General features: G+C 46.8%; 1 protein-coding gene and 2 long non-coding RNA genes across 11 annotated transcripts in view; 1 reads left to right on the forward strand and 2 right to left on the reverse strand.

Moving 5' to 3' along the window:
• Positions 1 to 3,184: 3,184 nt before the first annotated feature.
• LOC112071044 (uncharacterized) lies at positions 3,185 to 5,420 on the reverse strand. 9 transcript variants are annotated; one of them, XR_011475746.1, is made up of 4 exons: positions 5,382 to 5,420; positions 5,108 to 5,125; positions 3,967 to 4,013; positions 3,185 to 3,281 (listed from the first exon to the last, which is right to left on the reverse strand). It is a non-coding gene; the product is annotated as an uncharacterized lncRNA (long non-coding RNA). The 9 variants fall into 9 exon arrangements; XR_011475741.1 differs by lacking the exon at positions 5,108 to 5,125 and adding an exon at positions 4,096 to 4,164 and having other exon boundaries at positions 3,967 to 3,999; positions 5,382 to 5,419; XR_011475742.1 differs by lacking the exons at positions 5,108 to 5,125; positions 5,382 to 5,420 and adding exons at positions 4,096 to 4,132; positions 4,812 to 4,849 and having other exon boundaries at positions 3,967 to 3,999.
• LOC139024434 (uncharacterized) lies at positions 3,188 to 4,420 on the forward strand. The gene is made up of 3 exons (XR_011475748.1): positions 3,188 to 3,265; positions 4,084 to 4,169; positions 4,388 to 4,420. It is a non-coding gene; the product is annotated as an uncharacterized lncRNA (long non-coding RNA).
• A 39-nt stretch (positions 5,421 to 5,459) lies between the features above and the next one.
• The window catches only part of LOC112071045 (serine/threonine-protein phosphatase 5), a 42,032-nt gene continuing 33,414 nt past the window's right edge, over positions 5,460 to 14,077 (reverse strand). Inside the window, 9 exon segments of the mRNA XM_070439228.1 lie at positions 5,460 to 5,773; positions 6,925 to 7,006; positions 7,204 to 7,220; positions 7,222 to 7,336; positions 7,338 to 7,371; positions 7,374 to 7,380; positions 7,503 to 7,543; positions 7,635 to 7,670; positions 7,673 to 7,711. Coding sequence (XP_070295329.1) covers positions 5,684 to 5,773; positions 6,925 to 7,006; positions 7,204 to 7,220; positions 7,222 to 7,336; positions 7,338 to 7,371; positions 7,374 to 7,380; positions 7,503 to 7,543; positions 7,635 to 7,670; positions 7,673 to 7,711 — 461 coding nt within the window. The 3' untranslated portion in view covers positions 5,460 to 5,683.

The following is a 14,077-nucleotide window of genomic DNA, read 5'->3' on the forward strand; positions in this document are numbered from 1 at the left end:
CTGAGCTGCGCTTCAGTAGGTTGGTGGTAGATGGAAGACCGTATCGCCAACCCGAGTCCTCTGTCCTTTGGAGAATGTCTCTGGTAGTCACTGGATACGTTGGAATAACGTTGTGTGTCAGTAGACGGGATACTCGGACTGTCCTTCCTAACCTGCGTTTAGCTGTTGCTAACTCAACGGTTAGGAGATATCACTTCTGTAGTGAATACGAGTTCAAAGTTCATACCATTCACAATCAAAGTCCATGCTGCTGTTGGCTTAGTTCTGTAGTTATTATCTGAACCATTCTGACACCGGATCGTCATCCTGGTGTCCCCGGAACAGAAAGTTATATTCTTGTCAATGGCTTTTATAGTGGAGGGAGAGGGGTGTGTCTGAAAAGTTTATAACMCATGCCTCTTCACAGGGGCGGGCCACTGTGAGCAGAGGAAAACTTATGAAAGTCCGGATCTCTCATTTGGAAGCTAAAATTACCTTTCACCTCTTCACAAATAATTTCATATTCAAACATTTGAATTAAACAACAATTCCATGTGAATCCGATACCTCTGACGTTTAGACTTTCCACAGTAGAGTTTATGTCATTCTATCATTGATGAGAATGTGTCAGAGGGCAACCGAACTGACATRATATACCTTAAGTACCACCGTATATGTTCAGTTGGTCGGATTACCAGAATATAGTTCATTTCCCCCAACTTCTGATGTTACCCAGAATCTCTATGTTAACCCATGGGTTTCCTTATGTCACATCAGTTATAGTAGGGAGAGGGAAAAAGGGGGAAAGAGGTATTTATGACTGTCATAAACCTACCCCCACTGCCAACGTCATGACAGTATACATACCAGGAATAATATAATACAGACCAGGTCTATTATAATAAAGGCCAGGTCTATTATAACATAGACAAGGTCTATTATAATACAGGTCTGTTCTACAGGTCAGGTCTATTATAATACCGGCCAGGTATATTATAATACAAGCCATGTCTATTATAATACAGGCCAGGTCTATTTTAATTCAGGCCAGGTCTATTAAATTACAGACCAGCTCTTTTATAATACAGGCTGTTACGGACCGCGTGCACCTGATGACCCAAAACGGACTTCGTGCACCTGGTGACCCAAAACGGCCGATGTGCACCTGGTAACCCAAATAGGCCTTCGTGCACCTGGTGACCCAAATAGGCCTTCGTGCACCTGGTGACCCAAATAGGCCTTCGTGCACCTGGTGACCCAAATAGGCCAATGTGCACCTGGTGACCCAAATAGGCCGATGTACACCTGGTGACCCAAAATGGCCTTCGTGCACCTGGTGACCCAAATAGGCCGATGTGCACCTGGTGACCCTGCAGCTTTCCGCTCAGAGACTTTCCGCTCAGACAGACACCAGGATTACCAGGTGCTGGTGGTACTTTGGGATACAATTAGTAATTTTATGCCCTTTGGAGCAAAAAAGGCCTCTCATACAGAGGCACATATGTTGACATGACAGGGACCAAAACCCACTCAAAACAGAGGTTTGCCCTGCTACTTTCATATTCTTTTTAGGGCTTTAGACATGACTTGTTATGCCTGAAAAGAGGCACTCTGACTGGGTTTCAATTCATAGTGCACTGCCCTTGGAGGCCACAGGCTCAGATGACAAATGCCAGAATGGCACTTCAACAAATGCCAAACGACCTATCCCTAACCCTTAACCATTCTAAAAACTATACCTTGCCCTAACCATTCTAAAAACTATACCTAACCCTAACCATACGGACAGTCTTTAACCCAACCAATGGGTTAACCTACAAGTGGGCACCATGGGGTCTACAACTTTGGCCGGTTGCGCCCGGACCCCTCCGGCCCGCGCGCATATGATGTGGAGTGCACCCCCTCCCTTCGCCCCCTTCGGCTTCCACGTGTCAGAGATGGAAGTGGATCAACCGACTCAAAACTAGAAACCTAACCCTAACCCTAAACCCTAACCCAACAGTAAATTCTTTAAAGTGGGTCAGTTTCTTGACTCGAAACACTCATTGCTGCCCTCTAGTGTCCGGATGCAGACCACATGTACTGACATTTCAACAACAAAAATAATTCATTTAAACTCATTGGACTGAAAGTTTTTTATTTAATAACTTTCTTTCCAAACATGTACACATAATGTATTTTAAATGATACAGTATATATATATATATATATATATATATATATATATATATATATATATATATATACACACACACATACATACACTTCAGTGTATAGAATGATCTAAAATGTTGAAGGGCCTCGGCAGCTGGGCGCTTGGTGTCTGGACGTCTGAGCCATACAGCTGCAAATGGGCAAAGTCACTGGTAGACTAACAGTGGAGCAGGTTGGAGCATCACACCAGTGCTTGGCCTTGTAGCAAAGCAGGTCGGGAGAGAAGAGGGGTTGTGCAGGAGCTACCAGGAGACTGACGTGTTAACATGGACAGCAGCAACAGGTTGGGAAAAGGTGCAGTAGTGTAAAATAACAACAAGGATCAGATTTGTTGAGAAGAACAACATACATGTACAGCATGTGTCTAAACCATCTGACTAGTAGGAATAAACAGCACTGTGAGATTGGAGACAACCAGGTTCATGTTTTCTCCTGTAGATGGAATCATAGCTACATTTTCTACTGTAAAAAATAAGACTTTAAAACTATGTACCAATACTGTAGGACATACTGCTCTCACTCCCCAACCAGAGACACTAGAAACCGAGCAGTAGGTCAACCAACAGTATGTTCTACAGTAGCAGGACAGTTCTACTGCTGTGACAGAGCGGCTCATTCCAGTTCTTTGGTAAAAACCAGCTCCATACAGTATCACAACTGTACCATGGAGGCTGGTGAGGGGAGGACGGCTCATAATATCAAACACGTGTTTGGTACCGTTCCATTGGCTCCATTCCAGCCATTCTGATACAGTATGATTCGGGTCAGAGCCAGTATTGAGCCATCCTCCCCACATACACTATGGTTAAGGTTAGGTACAGTATGATTAACCAGTCTAATCACTACAAACCCAGCAACTCCAAAATGGATGCTTCAACAGCAAACTGGCAGGGGTGGTTGGTTATCAATAACCAGGAATGGCCATGACCCTACCATGTTGTCTCTTCCTACCTTAAATACCCTACCATGTTGTCTCTTCCTACCTTAAATACCCTACCCTACCATGTTGTCTCTTCCTGCCTTAAATACCCTACCATGTTGTCTCTTCCTACCTTAAATACCCTACCATGTTGTCTCTTCCCTTTCCCCTGGGGCCCTAAAAAAAAATACCCTACCAACATTGTTTCTCTTCCTACCTAAATTACCCTACCAATGTTGTCTCTTTCTACCTTAAATACCCATTACCCTTACCATCGTGTCTCTTCCACCTAAATACCCATTAACCCCTACCATGTTTGTCTCTTCTGCCTTAAATACCCTACCATGTTGTCTCTTCCTACCTCAAAAAAACCTACCATGTTGTCTCTCCTACTAAATACCCAAACATGTTGTCTTCTTCATACCTTAAAACCTTACCCTACCATGTTGTCTCTTCTACCTTAAATACCTACCATGTTGTCTCTTACTGCCTTAAATACCCCTACATGTTGCTCTTCCTACCTTAAATACCTTCTACCATGTTTGTCTCTTCCTACCTTAAAATACCCTACCATGTTTCTCTTCCACCTAAAACCCCTACCATGTTGTCTCTTCTACCTTAATACCTTACCTACCATGTTGTCTCTTCATACCTTATAATACCTACCGCATGTTGTCTTTCCTCCTTAAATACCCTACCATGTTTGTCTCTTCCTGCCTTAAATACCCTTACCGCTCACTGTTGGTCTCTTCCTACTTAAATACCACCAGTGTTGTCTCTTCCTACCTTAAATACCTACCATGTTGTCTCTTCCTGCTTTAAATACCCTTACACCATGTTTGTCTTCTTCCTACACTTAAATACCCTACCATGTTGTCTCTTCCTACCTTAATACCCAACTCTACCATGTTGTCTCTTCCTACTTAAAGAGCCTACCCATGTTGTCTCTTCCTACCTTAAGTCCCTACGAGTCTTCTTCATACCTTAAATACCCTACCCTACCATGTTGTCTCTTCCGGCCTAAATACGCCTACCATGTTGTCTCTTCCTACCTTAAGTTCCCTACATGTTGTCTCTTCACTACATTTGCTTTAATTAATACCCTACCTACCATGTGTCTCTTCCGCCTTAAATAGCCTACCATGTTGTCTCTTCCGGCCTTAATAATACCATGTTGTCTCTTCCTACCTTAATACCTACCATGTGTCTCTTCCTACCTAAATCCTACCATGTTGTCTCTTCCTACTTAAATCTACCATGTGTCTCTCCTGTAAGTACCCTACACATGTTGTCTCTTCCTGCCTTAAAATACCATTACCTACCATGTTGTGTCTTCCTAGCCTTAAATCCCTACCTGTTTTCTCTTCCTGCCTTAAATACCCTACTCAGTTGTCTCTTTCTACCTTAAATACCCTACCGCTACCATGGTTGTCTCTTCCTACCTTAAACCTACCAGTTGTCTCTTCCTGCCTTAAATACCTCTATCCATGTGTCGTCTCCTACCTTAAAACCCTACCATGTTGTCCACTCCTACCTTAAATACCCTACCATGTTTCTCTTCCTGCTTTTAAATACCCTACCGTACCATGTTGTCTCTTCCTAGCCTTAAAATACCACCATGTTGTCTCTTCCTACTAAATCACCCTAACGATGTTGTCTCTTCCTACCTAAAATAACCCTACCATGTTGTCTCTTCTGCCTTAAATACCCTACCCTACCATGTTGTCTCTTCCTACCGTTAGTAATACCTACCCTACCATGTTGTCTTCCTGCTTAAAATACCCTCCCATGTTGTCTCTTCCTGCCTTAAATATCTACCTACCATGTTGTTTTCTTCTCTTAAATACCTAACCCTACATGGTTGTCTCTCTCCTACCTTACATACCCAACCATGTTGTTTACTTCGCTAACCTTAAGAATACCCACCAATGATTTGTCTCTTCCAACCTTAAATACCTACCTACCATGTTGGTCTCTTCCCCTTAAATACCCTACCATGTTGTCTCTTCCTGCCTTAAATTACCCCTACACATGTTGTCTCTTCCTGCCTTAAATACCCACTACCATGTTGCTCTTCCTGCCTTAAATACCCTAACATGTGTGTCTTCTTCCTACTTAAAATACTGCTAGGGACGCTATCTACCCCCCCCACCATGTTTTCTCCTCCTGACTTAATACCTACTGTTGTTCTTCCTGCGTTAAATACCCTACCGATGTGATCTCTTCCTACCTTAATAACCCCTACCCTACCATGTTGTCTCTTTCCTACCTTAAATACCCTACCATGTTGTCTCTTCCTACCGTTAAATAGCCCTACCAGTGTTGGGATACCTCTGAAAAGAAACCAAGAGGGATTATCGGAACTGGACACAATTCACTTCCATTTGTTCCCCTTAACAATAACCTTTGATTTCTGCAGAGCAGTAAGATGACAGCCATATGGTAGAAGCTTCCATGCACTACAGAGATCAACGAGTTTGGGCCAAGGGAAAGGGATCTACTCAGGCCTGGCGAGAGAACCCCTTGGAGCATAGTATGGACCAGTAGACAAGGCATGTTGTTGGCCAGGGGTCAGACTGAGTGACTTGGGCTTGGCCTTACATCATCCCGCATCTGCATCAGGGAGTTGGCGTCCGCCATGGCCTTCACATTCGGATGAGGCTGTGGAGGGGAGAGAGGCCGAGAAACAGACGAAGAGAGAGAGACCAGAGGTTCCATGGAGAGTAAGGAGATGTACTGACACAGCAGTGAACTGGGTTAGTATGGACGGCTCACAATCAGGACATGTCATATTTAATAGATGTACTGACCACAGCATGAACTGGGTTAGTATGGACGCCTCACAGTAAGGACAAGTCATATTTATAGATGTACTGACCGCAGCAGTGAACGGGGTTAGTATGGACCGGCTCACAGTAAGGACAAGTCATATTTAATAGATGTACTGACCGCAGCAGTAGAACTGGGTTAGTATGGACCGGCTCACAGTAAGGACATGTCATATTTAATAGATGTACTGACCACAGCAGTGAACTGGTAGTATGGACCGGGCTCACAGTAAGGACCAAGTCATATTTAATAGATGTACTGACCAACAGCAGTGAACTGGGTTAGTATGGGACCGGCTCACAGTAAGGACAAGTCATATTTAATGATGTACTCGACCGGCAGCAGTGAACTGGGTTAGTATGGACCGGCTTCACAGTAAGGACATGTCATATTTAATAGATGTACTGACCACAGCAGTGAACTGGGTTAGTATGGACCGGCTCACAGTAAGGACAAGTCATATTTAAAGATGTACTGACCGGCAGCAGTGAACTGGGTTAGTATGGACCGGCTCACAGTAAGGACAAGTTCCATATTTAATAGATGTACTGACCACAGCAGTGAACTGGGTTAGTATGGACCGCTTCACAGTAAGGACAAGTCAATATTTAATAGATGTACTGACGCGCAGCAGTGAACTGGGTTAGTATGGACCGGCTCACAGTAAGGACATGTCATATTTAAATAGATGTACTGACACAGCAGTGAACTGGGTTAAGTATGGACCGGCTCACAGTAAGGACATGTCATATTTAATAGATGTACTGACCACAGCAAGTGAACTGGGTTAGTATGGGACCGGCTCACAGTAAGGACATGTCCATATTTAATAGATGTTACTGACCGCAGCAGTGAATGGGTTAGTATGAGCGGCTCACAGTAAGGACAGTCATATTTAATAGATGTACTGACCGCAGCAGTGAACTGGATTAGTATGGACCGGCTCACAGTAAGGACATGTCATATTTAATAGATGTACTGACCACAGCAGTGAACTGGTGAAACTGTGGTTTGAGGTCTGAGCCACTGAGATGGATGTACGCTCCTTTGTTAACCATCTGATCACTGTGGTGGGGGGAAGGAGAGAGAGAGAGGGTGGGAAGAGAGGGGAAGGAGGAAGGGAATACTGTTACTGTCATCGTAAACTAAGGCTTTAGAGGGGGTGACATTTGAAAAGTCTTACATATATGTTATTTTTTAAATACGGCAATGCAGATGGAATCACTAAAGTTGGTTGAATAGTGAGTCTGTGCCATAGTTACCAGTAGTTGGGCGCTGAGGAAGACTGTGATGCACTTCCCTGAGTGTGTGACCTCATAACCCTCTGCCTTGACCTCGTGACTGCGGACGATGTAATCCAGATTGTTCTGGTCTAGGAACCGCTCGGTGACGTCAGCCAAACTGACAGCTCACACCTCGCTTAGAGACACACGGCCATTCTGAGACAGCATGGAGGGGGGATTATCAATTAGTAGATAACTGTACTGCATGATGTCATCTATTTGAAGCAGGATATTGTTGATGACAGAGTGTATTTCGAGGGTGGTGCTGGACACCAAACCTGTGGCTGTGGATCTGACCAGAGAAGATCACACATAGGACCTGAAGAAAACAACAAACAAAACTTATTCCTTGGTCCTAAACAGGACAATAAAGATATTGATAAAGATATTGATTCATTGATTGATTTTACCAGAGTCTGGGGGCTGTCTGTTCCTGTCGATCTTCTCAGATCATCCAGCATCACTCCGTCCTCACTGAAGAGCCCCCGTGCATCACCTGGCACAGACAACACAAGTCTTCAATGTCCAGTTGTACCATTGTAAGCCTAACGGAGAACCTACCACGTCCAGTTGAACAACAGGAAGCCTAACGGGAACCTACCACGTCCGTTGAAGGTTAGGAAGCCTAACGGGAAACCTACCACCTCCAGTTGAACGGGGGAACCTACCACGTCCAGTTGAACAACAGGAAGCCTAACGGGGAACCTACCACGTCCAGTTGAACAACAGAAGCCTAACGGGGAAACCTACCACGTCCAGTTGAACAACAGGAAGCCTAACGGGGAAACCTACCACGTCCAGGTGGAACAACAGGAAGCCTAACGGGGAAACACTACCACGTCCAGTGAACAACAGGAAGCCTAACGGGGAACCTACCACCTCCAGTGAACAACAGGAAGCCTAACGGGGACCTACCACGTCCAGTTGAACAACAGGAAGCCTAACGGGGAAACCTACCACGTCCAGGTGAACAACAGGAAGCCTAACGGGGAAACCTACCACGTCCAGTTGAACAACAGGAAGCCTAACGGGGAAACCTACCACGTCCAGGTGAACAACAGGAAGCCTAACGAGATTCTTCCCAGGACTTTGCAGTTGATACGGTATGTCAGAAAACAACTGCTTCAAAGGGGGTGTGACAGTTATCAAAACTTCTGTGAAGGACTCCTATCCTCGATGAGGGGAGGAATCTGCCCTTCGCCTACTAATAAATTGACACTCTTCTTAACTTTTGGACTACTATCTGTTTCCGGGTCACGGAGGAGAGAGGACGGACCTTTGCCGAAATGAGAAAAGGCCCAGGACTTTGCCGTTGATGCATTGTGCCAAAGGTTAGGGGTCAGAGGTTAAAGGTCAGGGCAATGCTGTGTTCACAACATCTCGTAAATACCAGCATACGACTGGGAAAAATTAACTTCAACGTCCCTCCAACTGGTGATTACTAGTGAGAAACTCCTGTCATCCAACAAGTTCACCACTGGCAGCTCTCCGATGTCATTTGTCAACAAAAAAGACAGCAAGCATGGTGGCATCTTCAGCAGTTGTTTATGGTAAGAACAAAATACAAATGGTTTATACATTTATTGTATCAAGAGAAAGCAGCTTGAGATATACTTAATGCTAAATTGTAATTATTTCGCCTCTATGGCCTATTTATTGCCTTACCTCCCTACTCTTCTACATTTGCACACACTGTACATAGATTGTTATATAGTGTTATTGACTGTACGTTTATGTGTAACTCTGTGTTGATGTTTTTGTCGCACTGCTTTACTTTCTTGGCCAGGTCGCAGTTGTAAATGAGAACTTGTTCTCAACTGGCCTACCTGGTTAAATAAAGGTGAAATTAATGAATTAACAAATGGTAAGAAAAGAGCAAAACAATCACAAGCCTTCATGTTTGATAGTATATCCCCGGGCTCCCGAGTGGCGCAGCGGTCTAAGGCACTGCATCTCAGTGCAAGAGGCTTCACTACAGTCCCAGGTTCGAATCCAGGCTGTATCACATGATTGGGAGTCCCATGATTGGGAGTCCCATAGGGCGGCGCACAATTGGCCCAGTGTCGCCCGGGTTAGGCAGGGGTAGGCCGTCATTGTAAATAAGAATTTGTTCTTAACTGACTTGCCTAGTTAAATAAAGGTTAAATAAAAAATAAAAAAATCGAGGGTTGTCGACCTTGGTTCTATGGCAATAAAGTACCCATAACACTGAAATACCATGGCCCCTTTTTAAATGGTTGTTTTTAAAAAGATGACAAAAAGGAGACAGCTAAAAAGGAGCGCTTATCGTAAGCTTGCCTGCTATGGGAGGGAATCATGACAAAATATATTTTGGAGCCAAATCTGTTTATCTGCGCAAGTGGCCTCACTGGCTGTGTGTTGTGTGACGGGTTGTAAATCATCAAGGGCCCGGCTGCAGAGCACACAACTCTGTCCCCAGAACTGGATCATTATTCAATGATATGCATTTTGACCTAATCCTCCTCTCTTATTAGGCCTAGGCATCTGTGTGTTGTAGGTAGGTTGGCCTAGGCATCTGTGTGTTGTAGGTAGGTTGTAGCCTAGGCATCTGTGTGTTGTAGGTAGGTTGTCCAACCTACCTTAACAACACAGAACTGCCTTAGGCCAACCTACTAACAGACACACAGATGACTAGGCCCAACCTACCTACAAGCAGCACAGATGCCGTAGAGGCTCAACCTACCTACGGCACGACACCAGATGTACGCTAGCAACCTACCTACACACAACCAGAATGCGCTAGGCTGACCGTACGACCTACGCGCGTTACCACACCAATGGCCTACCAGACCGTACCTACACACACAGCTGCCTAAGGCCAGCGCCTAACCCCGTTACAGAAACACACAGACTAAACCCTACCTGACACCAGCCCCACATGCGTAGGCCAACCATAGCCTACAACACATCAGGTGCCTAGGCCAGACCTACCTAGCAGACACCGACAGATGCCTAGAGCCTACATTACCTACCCCATACCTAGTGTCACAGATGCCTAGGGCAACACGTACCTACAACACATGACGATGTCCTAGGCGCAACGCTACGCTAGCCAACAGCACAGATGCCTAGGCTACAACCTATGCTGACAACAACCACAGATGCCTAGGCTATACACAGCCTACCTACCAACCTGGATGCGTAGGGCTACACCATACCATACATGACACACCAGATGCGCGTTAGGCTGAGCACCGCTACCTACTTTACCACTACAGCTGCTCCGTAGGGCCACGCTACCGTAGCTACCAGACAGATGCAGGCCTAGGCCTAAGTGAAGGAGGTGCAGGAGTTGCAGGGTTCGTCAGCAGGAGAAATGCATACTTTGAGATAAATTGTCAAGAGGTGCGCAATCGGTTCGAGTGCGAGGGAGCAGAGCTTTGTGGGTTGTGCTGCTGCGTGTGCGGAGAACGTGCGTACCGGTTGCGCCTTGGCGTGTTGGATGATTTACAACCGGGTGGTTCCGTTTTGTGCTGGTGTGCTGGCTCGCACATAGCTGCCCCGTGGTGTGTGGCGATTTGTCCGTGTGCAACACAGCATCAACGATCGCCCAGTGAGCCACGTTTGCGGCCAGATAAACGAGTTTGGCTCCAAAATCTAGTTTTTCGGGTGCATGATGTCCGCGCCGATCCCATAGCGAAGCCGGCAAGCTTTCGTCCCACTACTCTTTGTGCATTGGTACTATTGCGGCTCTTCTTCCATCTCGCTCTTCCGGGTCCTGTCCTTCTGTGTACTCTAGGGCTTGGTTCTCCTTTTTGCGTTATCCATGTCGGGCTCTGGGTTTAAAATGACAAAGTCCCATGGTTGAAATAAAGGGAGGGCCGCCCATGGTATTTGAGTAGTTTATGGGTAGGGCTTTATGAGCGCGTGGCGGGGCGGGCAATAGAACCAAGGGTGCGACAAGACGTGAGGAAGCACCCTCGATTTTTTTTATTTCACCATTTATTTAACTATGGCCAAGTCCAGTTAAGAACAAATGTTCTGTTAGGTTTACAATGGCGGCCGTATGTCGGGAACCGACTAGAAACGGGGGGAGAGAGCGAGCCCGGGCCGACACCCTTCGGCGTTCTTAGGGAGGGCACTGGTGCGCGCGCCCTAAGTGGGAGCTAGGTTGTGCCAATGGATGGCACGTAACACGCAATCGAGATGGTGCTATGGGGAAGCCTGGATGTCGGAACCTGGAGGGACTGTAGTGAAGGGCTCTTGGAGTTGGCACCTCGAGATGCAGTGGCCTTAGACGGCTGGGCTGCGGCCACTCCCCGGGGTCTGGGCATTGGGTGGAGCACCCGGTGGGATGATACTATCAAACAGTGAAGGCTTGTTGATTGGGTTTTGCCTCTTTTTTTACCTAGTGAAGCCCCAAGTCCTTGTTAATTCCATAGGTAATTTCAACCGTTTTTATTTAAACCTATGGTGTAGGCCACAGCGGTTTGACCGGAGAGGTTAATGTGTTACCATGTCAATCGAGACGAGACTAGAATGGCCACAAGGGAAAGTAAAAGCCAGTGCCGAACAAAAACCTGCAACCCGACATGAGTTCCATAGTCAGGGATAGAGGAGAACCGTAACGAGTCCAATACGCAGCCTATATGATACAATTCTAGTGGTAGCAGTGTGTCGCGCAATGTAGAAGAGTAGGGAGGTAAGGGCAATAAATTAGGCCCATAAGCGAAATTAGATTTCACTTTATGCTATTAAGTATAGTCTCAAGCTGCTTTCGTGCTTGATACAATAAATGTCAATAAACCATTTTGTATTGTTGTTCTTGACCGATAAACAACTGGCTGAAGGGATGCCTCGGGACCATGCCTGCGTTTTTTGCTTGACAAATGACATTTTCGGGAGAGCTGCAGTTTGAGCTTGTTGGCGATGACAGGAGGTTTTCTCACTTAGTAATAGCAGCAGCCAAGTTTGGAGGGTCGTTGGAAGTATAATCGTTGTTTCCACGGCCAAGTCAAGATGACCAGTTGCCTGGTACTATATACGCCGATGTTGTGGAAGACATGACGGCATGTGCTCTGGCCTTTCGTCTTAATCGCTCTTGACAGCCCTAACTTTGGGCAAAAGAAGTCAATCAACCGGGCAAGTTTTCCTGGCGCCGGTCCTTTCTCATTCGGCCAGGTCCGTCCTCCTCTCGCTGCCTGTGGACACCGCGGAAACAGGAGATAAGTAAGTCCAAAAGTGTTAAGAAGAAGGTGTCAAATTTATTAGGTAGGCGGGAAGGGCAGATTGCCGTCCTCCTCATGGCGACGGCATAGGAGTCCGTTGCAACTATGCAGATTTTTGATAACTGTCCGACAGGCCCCTTTGAAGCAGTTTGTTTTGTCTGACATCAATCGTATCAAGCTGCAAAGGTCCTGGGAAAATCTCGGTTAGGAGCTGTCCTGTTTGTTCACGGCTGGACGTGGGTAGGTTTTCAGCCCGTTCAGGCTACTTACCTGTGTGTTCAAACCCACTGGAACGTGGTAAGGTTGTCCCGCGTTAGGCCCTTCCTGGTTAGTTACACGTGGATGCGCGTGTGGTAGTTCCCCGTTAGGACTTCCTGTTGGTTCCAAGCTGGACGTGGTAGGTTCCCCGTTAGGCGCCTGTTGTTTCAAACTGGAGGTGGTAGGTTCCCACTGTGGTTAGGCTGCTTCCCTGGTTGGTTTCAAACTGGACGTGGTAGGATTCCCCGTATCAACTGGAGGTGGTAAGGTGTCCGCGCGTATAGGCTTCCTGGTTGTTTCCGCTCTGGACGTGGTAAGGTTTCCCCGGGTTTCGGCTTTCCTTGTTGGTTCAACTGGACGTGGTGGCTAGGGTTGTTCCCTGGTGTTAGGAGCTTGACGCTGTTGTGTATAGACACAGAGGAGATAGGTCTGGAATGGAATTCGATGAAGGTGGACTCGATGTTGTCCCGTAGGTGAGTGGAGGAACTGGTTTAGGGTCCTGTAGTACCGTGGGTGGTTTTGCAACTGGTAGAGGCGTGATGGGTGAGCGGTGACTCGCGCCGGCCGGGCTCGGTCGCCGTTAGGCTTGGTGTGCCCACTATATATAGATGTGGTTTCCCCCTGGGGACTAGTGGGTAGAGGGTGTTCATCGGCGCGTAGTCCCAGGTTCCACACCGCTGAGGGCTTGCATGCTAGTGGGTTGGGCAACATGGGTGAGCCGTGTGGTATGGTTTCCCCGTTAGGACTTGTGTATCGGCTAGTTGTTTCAAGATCTGGACGTGGGTAGGTTCGCGACCGTTTAGGGCTTCCGTGTTGTTGTCACTGGAAAACGTGGTGGGTAGGTTCCGACCCGCCGTTAGCCTTGGAAGGTGGGCGTAAGGGTTCCGCCGTTCGGTCTTCCTGAACCTTCAACGTGGACGGTGGGTAGGTTCCCCGTTCAGGCTTCCCGTGTTTCCAGCTGGAGCGTGGTAGGTTCCGCCCCGTTAGGCCTTAACTGGTACACGAACTGGACATTGTGAAGCAGAACTTTTGTGGTTGTGCTGTGGCCGAGGCTGGAGCAGATTGGCACGGGGGGCTCTTCAGTGGGAGGACGGAGTGACTGCTGGACTGATGCTGAGGGAGAGATTCGACAGGAACAGTGACCAGCCCGCCAGACTCTGGTAAAATCCAATCAATTGAATCAATATCGTTATGCAATATCGTTTACATTGTCCTGTGTTAGTGGACCGAGGAATAAGTTTGTTTGTTTGTTGTTCTTCAGGTCCTATGGTGGTGGAATCGTTTCTTTCTCTGAGTGCAGGCATCGCACAGCCACAAGTTTGGTGTTCGCAGCACCGACCTCGGGAAATCCCGACTCCTGGTCATCACACAATAATGCTGCTTCACAATAGATGACATCGCATGGC

The sequence above is a fragment of the Salvelinus sp. IW2-2015 genome, unplaced genomic scaffold (genome assembly GCF_002910315.2).
Source record: "Salvelinus sp. IW2-2015 unplaced genomic scaffold, ASM291031v2 Un_scaffold1500, whole genome shotgun sequence".
Taxonomy (NCBI): domain Eukaryota; kingdom Metazoa; phylum Chordata; class Actinopteri; order Salmoniformes; family Salmonidae; genus Salvelinus; species Salvelinus sp. IW2-2015.